The sequence below is a fragment of the Eurytemora carolleeae genome, unplaced genomic scaffold, assembly GCF_000591075.1.
Source record: "Eurytemora carolleeae unplaced genomic scaffold, Eaff_2.0 scaffold44, whole genome shotgun sequence".
Lineage (NCBI taxonomy): Eukaryota > Metazoa > Arthropoda > Copepoda > Calanoida > Temoridae > Eurytemora > Eurytemora carolleeae.
In genome coordinates this window covers 338,662-352,967 of record NW_019396339.1, presented here as the reverse complement: position 1 = coordinate 352,967, position 14,306 = coordinate 338,662, and the positions used below count along the sequence as shown (strand labels likewise).

Genomic DNA, 14,306 nt, shown 5'->3' with positions numbered 1-14,306 from the left:
TTGGAGTACAAAAAATATAACATACAGGAGAGTTCCACAAAAAATGTACAATTTTGCACCAGACGCATCTAATCACACTTTTTTTGACTCACCCTGCACATATATATGTTAATAGACTATAATGCTCATATATTTAGATTGAGGCTAATATTTATCTTTATCCGAGGAAATAAAATAAAATTGTAAACTGAAATCAATGTTGTTGAAATTTGAAATTGAAGGGTTTTGTTCACATTGAAAATTGTTTTGAACTTTATAGAACACAACCATGTATTTGATTAACTATATGCCCAGTTAAGAAGCAGAACAAATTAACAAGTTAGTTAGCTTAATTGCCCATTTCCCAATTTACTGCTTTTTACTGAACTACAGTGCAGTACTAGAATGCAGATAGTACATAATTATAATAGAGCTACAGCAAGATTTATACCATAAAAATGGATCGATTTTTTAGATTGTAATAAGACTAACTCCTGAGAGAGGGGGTTTTACAAAATGTCTTTTAATTTTGCAATAAAAGAATCTTGATATAAAATGTATAAAATATATAGAATATACAAAATGTATAAAATATATAGAATATATAAAATATATAAAATATATAAAATATATAAAGTTGGAAAGCAAATTTGGTTTAGATTAAGTTCAGATGTTTATCACATTTTTTCTTTGTGGATGGGTTGAAAAAAATAATAATTAATAAGAAAATAATGTTTCCTTTCACTTTGCAGGGGAACTATTAGAGATATTGAGAGAGAAGGATAGACAGCTTGTAGAAGCTGAGACAGATGCAACTTTAAAACAAGGAAACCTTCATCAGTTACAGGTTAGTAATCAGGGGTGTATATTTTCTCGAAAATTATGCCCCACCCCCTCTTTCATGAAAATTCGCTCAACTGGGAAAGTAAATTCGCTCAACTGGGAAAGTAGATTCACTCAACTGGGGAAAATAAATTCGCTCAACTGGGGAAAATAAATTCACTCAACTGGGAAAGTAAATTCGCTCAACTGGGGAAAATAAATTCGCTCAACTGGGAAAGTAAATTCGCTCAACAGGAGAAAATAAATTCGCTCAACAGGGGAAAATAAATTCGCTCAACAGGGGAAAATAAATTATTTTTAGGGGGATCAAAATAGTTTTTGATTAAACGGTATTAAATGAAAAACTTGCCTATTGATGTCTTATTTTTTAAAATTTCACAAAAAAGAAGATAACAGACTCCACAAGAATGTTTATCGATGCATGATCGATGCATGATCGATGCATGATCGATGACTTATATTTCAAAATTGTATTCCCCACAAGTTTGCTTGTATTACATAATGCAAAAAGTTTACTCTGACAAAAGATATTAAACAAAGTGATTTATCAAAAAGGTTAAACAATTTGATTTAATTTTTAAAAAAGACGTAAATTAAAAACTATTTTTAGATAAACATAGACCCAATCTTTAATCCTGGATCTTCTCTTTTGATTCTTAATTCTTATTTATTTTTTGATCCTGTTGATCCTAAATTGAAACTTGAATACCTAGGAGCGAATAGACAAGCTAGAAGATGAAGCTACTACCTACCTTCAGCTGATCCAGGTCAAGGATACCTCTATAATCAGGTTGACTACCGCGCTACACGAGATGGAACTTCAGGATAAGATTAACCAGGTACTTTATAATTAATCTTTATGTATGTGTAGACTGTAGAGTACCGTTAATCTGAAACACATAATCTCAACATCTAATGTGGGCACTTTCAAATTTGAGGATAAATGGAGGATCCCTCAATTGAATTATCCCTGCAGCCACCACGGGTCGGTAGCTGAATACCCCCTATAGTCCCCCTTCACTGCATTCTGCTAACAAAGATGTACACGCTCTCAAGCAAAAATCGAAAAATATATTTCCAATTACTCCTTTTAAACTTAAGCTAGAATCAATGTGTTCAGGGCTATACAAAAGTATAAGTGACTGGGTGAGGTAAAACATCAGCACCCAAGCCATTGCGACGCTTTAAAATCAAGGCTGTTTAAATATTAATGAATAAATAGTATTTTTACAAGTTCATGGGAAGTAAGGCAAATAAACATTGATTATTGAGATACCACACTAAACTATGCTAGTGGGGTAAATGAAATAGGCCTTTGATAGCCCAGTCTGGGTAAAAAGTCTGGCCACGCCATTAAAGCTGAATCCGGGCCGACATAGAATAGGGTCGGTACTTGCCGTGCCTTTCTAAGGCTGGTACAAGGGGTTGGTCTGGTTCGAATTTAATTTGACCTTAGTCCACGGTGATACACACGGTTAAAACTCCCAATTCTGGGAGTAAACCCATATGTAAAACTTCCTATTCGGAATAGACCGGTTTAAAATTACCAATTAATAAACAACTGAAAATATTCTTATTCGCTTAAAATCAAAATAATTCTCACGTAAAACTCCTCCAATTGAAGAACTATTGAGAAGAACAGAAATGTTTTGAATTGCTAGTTTGTAACCGAAGAAGTTTGCCTTTTTCATACAAAATCAGACCTAGAGGAGCAACAAGGTCACAAAGTTGTACCAGTAATGTCAATTCAGTTTGACCTTCTTCTCCTGGTTAGTTTTCACTGTATTGGGTTAAAGTGGTATAGAACCCCTAGTTAAGAATATAGTATAGCAACCCTCTCTAGAATACTTGATTGATACCTTTTCATATTCAGGAATTTGTCCAATGGGACTTTGGGAGAACTTAAATTTGTTTTCTTTATTCTAGGGGGTGGGGGGGGAGGGAGCTCCCGTGGGGGTCTCAAAAACTGAAAACCATAGATTTCACTGATCCAGGGGGGAACTGAGCTCCCAAAGCCCCCCCACCCCCTCTGATACCTTCTATTGATGCTGGTAGATAGTATACTATATAGAGACAATCAATTTATAAACAAATTAATTAACTAGATAAATGTCAAACCAAACATTTTGTTTTTTTGTCCGCAGAGAGTTAGAAATAGTGATTTTTGGTTATTGTTATACATTCTTTACAATATTTATAAATTAATTGTACACTATTTTTTAAATATTTGTACAACATTCTTATACTATTTGTACAGTAATTTTATATATATTTACACAATAATTTTTATAATATTGTACAGTATTTTTTAGTATTTGTAAAATATTTTATAATATTTATACAATATTTTTATAATTTTTATTTTTTTCAACACCTCCAAAGCATTTTAAAACTTATTTTATTAAGTTTGTCCTATATTTGTAATTAAAAATACTATTTAAGTAAATTGAAAGATATTGACTAAACATCTAATATTGTTTCCTCTGTATTCTGTAAATGTACCTAATACGGTTTACTGCATACTGGGAAAATTTACATCTTTTTATTTAAGAAAAAGAAAATACAATTTTGGAGACCTACATACTACATATTGCAATTGCAAACACTTAGTATGTACAACTTTGCATAATGAACTTTATCAAATATTTAACTATACGACATTAATTAAACTAAAAGTGACCTCGTAGCTCCATTAGTTTTGATTTTACGCTTAAATATGATTAAGGCAAATTTATTTGGTTGGATATAAAAAATGTTACAATTTTCTAAACAGCTCTTCGGGAGAACATATAACATACAAGTTTTCAATTGAACGTGAAATTTACATTATTTTGACAAACAATATACATTTGTATTCTCTCACTAAATCTTTTATTTTATCATCCCTTTTTCAATTAATACATTCACTCTCATTACATCGATGATTGGATCTTTAATTGGGCAAATTAGTCGAATAATTAGGTAATTTCTTTTCTTGATTGATCAACCTTTTTCATTGGACATCAAGAAACATTAGTTCAGTCATCCAGTTTGGAATCAGTTCCAAATAAGGCTTTATTCATCTTTTGGATTGGTTTTAATTTCTATTCAATTTTTTTATCATCCCATCTAAAGGAATAATGAAATAAAAGCAAAATCAAAACCTTGATTTGTCGGGGAACCTAATTAATACTTATTTAAAGCAAACTTTCGTTAATATTTTTTTCATACTTTTTTTAAGGAAGTTTGTTTGACCGAACATTTTTTAATTGAGAAAAAATAACTATTTCAATTTTTAGGAGACTCCCCCTTTATCTAATGGTTCATCTACCTTCTTCTATTCTGAAAAAGTGAGTCTCGGAACTCAAACAGATTCTGACAAGGTGAATTATATAAATATATTTTATTATTATATTATATTATATTAATATATTTTATTCATTTAATTGTTTTATCATTATTATGTACAATGTACAATGAACATGTGGAGAGAGAGAGTGATATGAAAAATATGTAATTTTAGCATCAATTAATTAATTTAAATTTTCAAAAATTCAATTATTTTTCCAAAAGTTTTTTTTTCCCCAAAAAATCATTTTTTCTTTAAAATTTCTTATTTTTCCAAAAGTTCATTTTTTTTAAATATTCATTTATTTTCCAAAAATCATCTATTTCTACCTAATTATCCTAAAATTCATTTATTAATTTGTTTGAAAAATATTAGTATTTTGAGGGCTAAAGAGAGCTCTTTTTAGTTTATTGTTCCCTTCCTCTCGACTACTTTTTCTTTTCATTAATCTACGAAGAAATTATTACACTGTAAAAAGTATATCAACGGTTAGGTGATTAGGTGTCCTTTAAAAAAAAAAAAGCCACGTTGCAATTAAAAGATGCGGGGATAAATTTTGTGAATTTGTTTGCAACCTTCTAGGAAGGGACGGATCGTTTTCACTTTTGGAAAACGATCGTTTTTAGATCTAAATATTTATTGACTATGTCATGTTTTATGGTTGAATTATTCATTATCGCAGAAAACAAATCTATTTTTAAATTACAAACAATACAGGATTTTTGTAAAATCACGAGCAATCTCGATCCTAATATTTTCTTCTCTTTCTAGCTCTCTGGAAAGAAAATGCCACATTAAGTGTAGTTAACCAGGGTTCATCAGGAAAAAGTTCTGTGTTGTCTAGGATGGTTTTAGCCTCAAGTGCATTTTCAGCTGATTTGAATTCTACCAGGGCATCGCCCTGTATCTTTTAATAATAACTATTTTGTTTATTTCACCATGAGGTTTACAGATTTGGTAAATAAAGGAAGTGTCGATATCAAATGGAGTGAATTCATATCCTTCAGGAATAGTTGAAATAAAATAGGATTTAGGTTTGTATTCACTGAGGATGTAGGATGGGTTTAATCCGGTAAAGTAGGTGAGGAGGATACATTATCATGTTTATCTTGGGAAGAAGGTTCAGTTTCAGGGTGTTCGGGTGTAGCTGAATATCCATCATCTATGTTTAGGAGTAGAGCTAGAACTAACCGGGTTTGGCTGGGGGTTTTTATTCCGCTGAGGTGCTAGAAAAGGACTGTTCATTCTGTATTATACAGAACAGTAATAACAGTTTGGTCACATTTTAGCCTTATATATATTTACCGTTTTCACCACCTCAGAATAAGTGGCGTCCACGGGCCTCTCTACCCTACTAACCCGAAAACCTAAAAATACAAACGCCTCTATAAAGGCATACACATTTTTAGGTATATTTTTGGAAAAGAAATTACGTATATTTATGTATTTATCATACCAAGCGGGTTTTTAAGTGCTTAGGGTTTCCAGAGACGTATTTTTACGTGTGTATACTTCTTAATAAGTATTTTTTTAGAGTTTTTAGGTTTTTATTTTACTCATTTTTACGTATTTTTTTGTCTTTTTCTTTACTTAAAAAATTGAATTTTTAGGGTTTTTAAGTTTGATGCAAACCTAAAAATACGTATATTTTCGTAATTTCATACAAAGGAATTTTTCAAAGTTTTTTGGTTTTTTGGTTTTCTTATTTTTTCGGTTTTTTCTTTACTTGAATTTTTTTTAAAGTTTGAAACTTTGAGGCAAACTTAAAAATACGTATATTTTTGTATATTTCATACCAACTTTTTTTTCTAAGTTGTTAGGTTTTTATTTTACATATTTTTATGTATTTTTTAGTTTTTTTCTTATCTTAAAAAATGGATGTTTTTTTAATACAAACCTGAAATTACGTTTTTTCGTAAATGTCAACCCAATTAATTTTTCTAAGGTTTTTAGGTTTTTATTTTACAAATTTGTACTTACTTCTTGGGTTTTTCTTTATAGTTGAAAAGTTTGATACAAACCTAAAAGTACGTATATTTTCGTAAATTTCATGCCAACTGCACAATTTATTTTAAAAATATTTTAAGATTTTTCTTGCGAATTTTTATGTATGAAATGTAATGCAAAAATTTAGGTAAATACATTTTTTCAAAATTTCTATCATTTTGGACTAAATTGATGTTTTCATTAGAATGAATGTCAGTAAATTCTCGATTTTTTATTAATAGAAGTCCTTCTTTGACAGAATTTTAACAGATATAAAGGTAAGTGTTTGTAACAGATACAATGAATTTGTAATTGTTGAAGATACAGACAAAATGCATATATTAACGTTTAGATGGATACAGATGAAGGAATGATCATGGTGTGAATTTGTGTAGAAGAATATTGAAAATAATAGATATCTATGAATGGATATAAGAAATTTGTGGAATTAGTTGTATGATATGAAGGAACAATGTGCATGCAAAATTTTAGTCAACTTTTTAACATTTTGGCTTTATAGAACTTGAATATGCTTAAAAATACGTATTTTTACGTATAGGTAAAACCTATAAATTCCAAAAATTAAAACTAAAAACTAAATTTACGTGTAGGAAAACCCTAAAAATCTGATTTTTTAGGTTTTTACATACATTTGTCACTTACGTATTTGTACGGATATAAAATATGTATTTTTACCAAGGAAATGGTAACTAAATTACTTATGGAAAATATGTATTTTTACGTATTTCTTACTTAAAAATACGTATATATATACGAATGTCATACGTATTTATAGGTTTTCCAGTTAGTAGTGTAGGTTTAAGGGTCTCAGTGCCAATTCAGTTGTAGTCTTGTCAAAATAAGGGGCATAAGGGGCCCTTTTGCGACCTTTCTCACAAACTAAGGTCTCACTAGATCTCGCTTTTCTGTAAAGGGTGCCAAGATATTTTTTTCTCCTCATTCTCCTCTTCCTTTACTCCACAGGTTCAACTTGACCTTCAGTCCAGCTTTCACATGGTCCTGGTCTACTCCCAGGATACGCTCAGTTATATTCTTTGTAGATGAGTTGAAGCCTGGTGAAGTTTAATTTCAGTTCGTCATTTTCTTTTTCGTTTTTTAAAAGTTCAACTCGAATGCTTCGTTGTGAATAATGGTTTTTTTTCTAAAAACGATACAATGGTTTTTAGATAAACGAAACGGTTAACAATCCTACTGATAGGCTTAGCATGGGTTGGAGTAATTAAAGACAACATTCCTTGATTAATCTATCTAGGAGAAGGAGGCTCTACAGGATACAGTCACAGCATACGAGATGCAGAACAGGTTCCTCAACAAGGAGGTTCTTGAGCTCAACCAGCTCAGGCAGCAGGCCATAGACAGGTAGTTGGAGTCAAGATAGATTGGTTATAATTAGATAGATATATTAAAAATAGATTCATGCATCCTTTATTTAAGATAAATAAATACAATTTATTTAAAGATAGAAAATTGATTACTCTCAGATAGATAGAAATGTATAACAGAAAACTTTTTAATAAAAAACCATCTCCACTCCACCGACTCTATGTTTTAAACCCAAATTCCAATATTATAAAAATACGCCCCAAACTATTGGTTCTAAGTACGTAGCTTAAATAACAACCAGAAATATTCTTATGTACTAAAATATACAAGGGCGTATGTACATGAATTTGTACAGTGCAACGGAGGAGTAACTTAACCTTTTTTTGACATTTTACATTTTCAAAAGGGCCCCCATTGCTCCCTCTGCCTTAATTCGCCTCTGTAGAGTAGCTTTATAATATACCCTCTTCCCATACGTAAAAAGATCTCAGCTTTCATTTTTTTTTCAGAAAAGTTATGTGGGATAATTGAATAAATAACTTCAATTACTTTGCTTTGTTTTGGAGGCTGCAACCTAGAGATATTTAAAGAGTTTTCAGAGGGCAGTCTCTTAGGATACACAGTTGGTAGACTAGTAGATAGATAGCTATAGCTCTTTTTAGTTAGGAAGACAGGTCGTTAAATTGTTGGTAGATTGGTTGTTAATTGTTTTGTAAACTAGTAATAATAGATGTTCGGTAGATGGTTGTTAGTCAGGTAGATTGGTTGGTTGGAAGATTGGTTTAAAGGTATTTAGGTTGTTCAGTAAATATTATTCCAAGTCTTTTTCTTTGTATAAATATAGTGTAAGCTTAATTATGGGTGACCTTTCATGCAAAGATTGCAATACCCGATTCACGATAGTACCATTAAAGCTTTGTCTGACCAAGCATGAATTATATCAATGTTTATGATTTTGAAAACTATTATTTTGAATTGTGGTTTCTCTACCAAAGTGACTTATGCGTTTCTACTACACATATATATATATATATTATCAGAATTAAACACTTTTAAACCTAAAAAACCGACAATTTCTTCCACATTTTTAATCTGGTAAAGGTTTCAGTGGTACCGATGTGAATCAGGCATATCCCTCTATTGAAATTACGCTCACAGTTCCTTTGCTAGAATATTTCAATGTGAGAGACAGGGGTGTATCGGAAGGGATGTATCGGAAGGGGTGTATCGGAAGCCGGGTGTATCGGAAGCCAGGTGTATCGGAAGCCGGGTGTATCGGAAGCCGGGAGTATCGGAAGGGGAGTATCGGAAGGGATGTATCGGAAGGGATGTATCGGAAGGGGAGTATCGGAAGGGATGTATCAGAAGGGATGTATCGGAAGGGGTGTATCGGAAGGGATGTATCGGAAGGGGTGTATCGGAAGGGATGTATCAGTAGGGGTGTATCGGAAGGGGTGTGAAGTTGTGATAAAACTTAAAATTTTCAGGGAACAAAAGTTATTTATCGAGGCTAGTGATTGGGAAGCTAAATTTTATCAAATTCAGTCAAAATATCTTCTTCTTCTTAACGAACTCCACAATCCACAGGTATATATGTAAATAGACAAAGTATACAGGGATACCCACAAAGGATGAGACTCCAGAGACGACTGTACGTAGTTTATATAAGTTTGTTTCCTTATTTTCGTGATTCCCTGCATCTATAAACTTCTTTCTTTCTTTGCAAAATCACTGAAAAAGCCATTTAAAGCATTTAATTACCACTTTTAATGCAGAAAACTTCAGTTAAACTTTGAATCGTCATGTTTGAGGAGTTTCAAGTTGTCTTTACAGTCTCATTCTTTGTGGGTAACCCTGTACATCATACAGATGTCCCAAAAAGAACATAACAGCATAGACAAATTATCGTAGAAAGTACATTATTCATTTAATTTTTGTAATAAAAGATTTATTAAAAATATTATCTTAATGCACAACTTGCATCTAAAATATTTAAAAAATTACTGTTTTGTAACTATATTTTCTTTCATTGAATTTATGAGTGGTTTGGAGGAATTCATTCTTCCTATTTTTCTCTGCCAAAACCAGTGATAGTTGTATATTATTACATACAGTGAGTCCGATTAAACTGTGGAATAGAAAGACCACATTTGAACAAAATTATGTGTATATAATATTGTTAAAGAGTCAATAATTTAACAAGTTATAGCTTGAAAAATGAGTCTGTGAGTATGTACTGTGTACCTTATACAACTGCAGTGTTTCATGTTAATGGACTAAGTTGAGTTATCAGTCGTCTTCCCATACCACAGTTTTATAGGTCCCACGGTAAATTAAAACTTTCATAAAACTATTATGGCAGTTCACCAGCTTCTCCAAATCATATTTTAATTTTTAATTTTCAAGAGTGACTTTAATTTTTGAGTAAGGGTGCGTGAGGGGGGAGGGGCCTAATTTGTTAAAATTAGAATCTTTTTAAATTATTTTTTGTGTAGGTGATGGTGTCGGCCAGCAGGCAGGAGATGGTCGGTCATCTTCTAAAGGTAAGCTACTAGTTTGTACCTTTAAAGGTTGGTAAATTGGTTGGTATTTGTTTGCGTGTAGGCTCATCACTTCTTAGTTCCATCTCTTTAGAGATAAAGAGCAGGATTGACCAAATATCTGATAATCCGAGGGGTATTTAAAACTTGTTAGACGTGATTTTAAGATACTTTCCATTTCCATGTCCGATTCACAACGCTCCGCGCTCCTTTAAACCTTTGTCTAATCATTAATCTAATCAAAGAAATCCTTATTTTTCTTTCTAAATAATAAGTGTCGAGAACTTTAGTGTACACTGTACACTACTTTCTTGTTTACTTTTTTATGTTTGTGATAACTAATTACAGTGGTCGTCGTTTGTATCAATACAATGAAGACGACTTTTCTATTTTAGCTCTTTTTAAATTACAAGTTTCCAAGTAAACAAAGAAATGCGGTTTTTAAAAGCTTCTCTTTGTTTATATGTAGGCTGTTTGAAAGCTTGTCAAAAATAGCAAAATTTAAATTAATAGTCGTCTTCATTGTATTGCTATATGAGACGACAACTGTATATAAAATTTTCTATTTAGAAGCATAGGATAATAAAGAAAAAAGTATCTGTTGTATTTATAATTTAATTTTATATTAAAATACAGTGATATTCTAACTAACCCGAAATGATATAAATTGATTGAAGACTGCAAAGTCGTCTTTGACCTTAGAAATAGTTTGCGGCAAAAAAAAAATGCAGATCAGGTTACCTATAATACCTATAATACCTATTATGCGTCAATTATCAATTTATATTATTCAGGGTTATTTAGAATATCACTGGAGTTGATTATTAATAAACTAGGATATTGTGGAGAATTGTGAAAAGCCAAGTCTTAATTCTCATTCAGCCGAATACGACAGGTTTAACTTTATTCATCATTCATGCATTCATTGATTTAACATTTAATCAATTCATTCATTTCATTTCAATATGTTTATATTTAATAATTAATTTTATCATTTAATTTATTAAAATAATACTTAAGCAATTTATTCATTAAAATATTTATTTAAACAATTTATTAATTTATTTAATTAATTTAGTCATTTAAAAAACCATTTTTATTCTTTTAATCAATTGATTCATTTTAAGAATTAATTCTTTTAGTCCATGAATTTGTTCATTAAGTTTTTTTATTTAATAAGTCCCTTATAAATAATAATTCTGATTTATTATTTTTTATTGTTTGTTCGTCCGAAGTTTTTAAGCTCAACTCTCAAATATTAAGATGGCTGATGGATCTTTTGTGATGTATTGTATACAAACTTCTGGTTAAAACATGATTTTAAATTTACCACTTGTATTCTTGAAGAATATATATATAAAGGGAGTGACCGGCAATGTATGGTAGTTGAACTGAGAATTTAGTATTGCATTGTGGAGAAAGTTTTTAGAATTCATTTGAGACATTAAAAACGTTTTAATGATGTATATTTACCGAGTTTGAGCGCAAAGTCGACGTTCAAAGGCGTTCATTTGGGTGCTTAAGTGTGGTAGCACTAAGTTACTAACCTGTCCTAGTCCAAAGCCGGACATCCAGATCTGAAACATCAGATCGTTGAACTCAAGGTACATGATGTATTGAAACATGAAAGGCCATCACATAAACTTCTGGGGGAAAGTAGGGAATGGTGAGGATATGTGATCAGGCGAGGAAAGTAGAGAGGGTAGGATAAGGTAGGTTCAGGAGGAGAGAGGGTAGGATAAGGTAGGTTCAGGTAGGAGAGAGGGTAGGATAAGGTAGGTTCAGGTAGGAGAGAGGGTAGGATAAGGTAGGTTCAGGTAGGAGAGATGGTAGAGAACTGTTTTCTTAATTCCTAAAGCGGTGGTTACGTTTTGAAAATCGATTTTTTTTAAATTATTAAATAACAACGACAAAAAATGTTAACAAATTCTACGGTAAACTAATTAAATGTTCAGGGACATATTTCTCAATAAATCAATGTTAGAATCAATGATTTCTTATTCTTTATGAATTTTTTCGCAGATTTCTTCAAATTTTCCAACGGTCGTCTTTTCAATAATAATTCCAGGAAATCTAAAGATATTGTGAACAATAAGACATTAAAGAAACCAATCACTGAATAAGATAACTTATTTTCAATGATAATAGTTAATTTTTATTTTCTCAACTTGTTCTTAAACAGCTAATTAGTTTACTGTAGGATTTTTACTGCATCTTTTAATAATTTTTTTAACCGTTTCCCAAAATCATCTCTCAAAAATAAACAATCTATGAGGATTTTAAAGATTGAATTTGCGCTCTCGCTGCACAAATATGTACCTCATTGGTCTCAAATGATTCCTAAAAATTTCCACAATACTTCATCCTCAGTTCAACTACCATACATTGTACTTTATTCAATTCATTCAATCCTCCTTATTTAATTTATAATTATTGCAGACATTAAAAAAATAACCCAAGAATTTTCTGTTTAATTTGGAATAAATAGGTCATTTAGATTTAGAGAATGAACTTGAAAAAGTAAGTAGTGAGATACATAAACCAATCAACTTAGATTATTACTATTGTTCAGTAGTGTAAACCATGTATTAAATACGACCTTTTTTAAGTGACTCTCCGTGGAAAGATTGCTACGCTCCACCTCGCAGCGGTTCCCTTGAATCCTGATCAATAATGTGGAAGATATCGTCGTTTTTCCCGATTGAAAAGTATTTAATTCAGATGTCTCCCTGCAGTAGAAATGCGCAAGTCAGTTCTGTAGAGAAACCACAACCGAAAATAATCTGTTCTTAAAACTTTAACCATTGAAATCTAATTCATACTTAATTAGACACAGCTTTTAAGGATACGTGGTTGTAAACCGAGCATTGCCATCTTTGCATGAAGGGTCACTTGAAATACGCTTGCAGTTTGATATTTCCTCCAGGTTCGGTTTCCGGATGGGAGAGGACGGTAGCCTCGAGGTGAGGGCGGAGAGGATGCGGAGGCAACAGGAGGAGAGAGCGGAAGAGATATCGGAGGACGAGGCTAGGAGGAGATGGGACTCTGTTGTTGCAGCTTTAGAGAGGTCAGGATAGAGGATTATAATAAAGGGGTTTTTTTCAAGTGACCTTGGCAATCTTAGTGTTAAATATTGATTGCATAAAAAGAATGGGTTCTCTTTCATAAAATTGATACCTTGTATGTATGCAAGTATTTGTGAGCTATATTTTGATTTCTAATACCGTCATAAATGGTTCTTATTAACTGAAGAGCCAAGTGTTTGAAAACAATACGGGTAATTTTTGGAGTGTGAGATATTTTGGTTATAATCATTTAGATTAGATACAGCAAGTTGTGGAGGTCCAAGCTTCGAGCATATGCTGATTTGAAAAGTCAGTTTTGCATTGTTTATTTGAACTGAGTTAGAACTTCTGTGTTGTGCTTGTGAACCTCGGAATTTAACATTGATCTCAATCTTAAATAGGCATACTTTTCTATATCCCGTAGTGGGTTAACTTGAATTGAGGGTTGATTATGTATCCTTAAATTTATAAGTGCCCATGTTAAATCAAGATCATGTGTTCAAGATAAACGATCCTCCCCTGATACTCTACACAAAAGTTCCGAGCTCTGATTGGTTTTGTTGAGGAACCATGGTAGCGTTTATGGATATGGAAATAGAAGGGATGTATCAGAAGGGATGTATCGGAAGGGGTGTATCGGAAGGGGTGTATCGGAAGGGGTGTATCGGAAGGGGTGTATCGGAAGGGATGTATTTGTACGGATATAAAATATGTATTTTTACCAAGGAAATGGTAACTAAATTACTTATGGAAAATATGTATTTTTACGTATTTCTTACTTAAAAATACGTATATATATACGAATGTCATACGTATTTATAGGTTTTCCAGTTAGTAGTGTAGGTTTAAGGGTCTCAGTGCCAATTCAGTTGTAGTCTTGTCAAAATAAGGGGCATAAGGGGCCCTTTTGCGACCTTTCTCACAAACTAAGGTCTCACTAGATCTCGCTTTTCTGTAAAGGGTGCCAAGATATTTTTTTCTCCTCATTCTCCTCTTCCTTTACTCCACAGGTTCAACTTGACCTTCAGTCCAGCTTTCACATGGTCCTGGTCTACTCCCAGGATACGCTCAGTTATATTCTTTGTAGATGAGTTGAAGCCTGGTGAAGTTTAATTTCAGTTCGTCATTTTCTTTTTCGTTTTTTAAAAGTTCAACTCGAATGCTTCGTTGTGAATAATGGTTTTTTTTCTAAAAACGATACAATGGTTTTTAGATAAACGA

The 14,306-nt window shown here is 31.9% G+C and overlaps 1 protein-coding gene across 1 annotated transcript in view; it reads left to right on the top strand.

The window, feature by feature from the left end:
* LOC111701257 (uncharacterized) overlaps positions 1-13,112 on the top strand; it is a 50,707-nt gene extending 37,595 nt beyond the window's left edge. Inside the window, exons 20-27 of the mRNA XM_023472452.1 lie at positions 732-826; positions 1,536-1,661; positions 4,101-4,184; positions 7,410-7,516; positions 8,968-9,067; positions 9,976-10,023; positions 10,857-10,915; positions 12,947-13,112. Coding sequence (XP_023328220.1) covers positions 732-826; positions 1,536-1,661; positions 4,101-4,184; positions 7,410-7,516; positions 8,968-9,067; positions 9,976-10,023; positions 10,857-10,915; positions 12,947-13,097 — 770 coding nt within the window. The 3' untranslated portion in view covers positions 13,098-13,112. The remainder of the gene's footprint in view (positions 1-731; positions 827-1,535; positions 1,662-4,100; positions 4,185-7,409; positions 7,517-8,967; positions 9,068-9,975; positions 10,024-10,856; positions 10,916-12,946) is intronic.
* Positions 13,113-14,306: the final 1,194 nt, after the last annotated feature.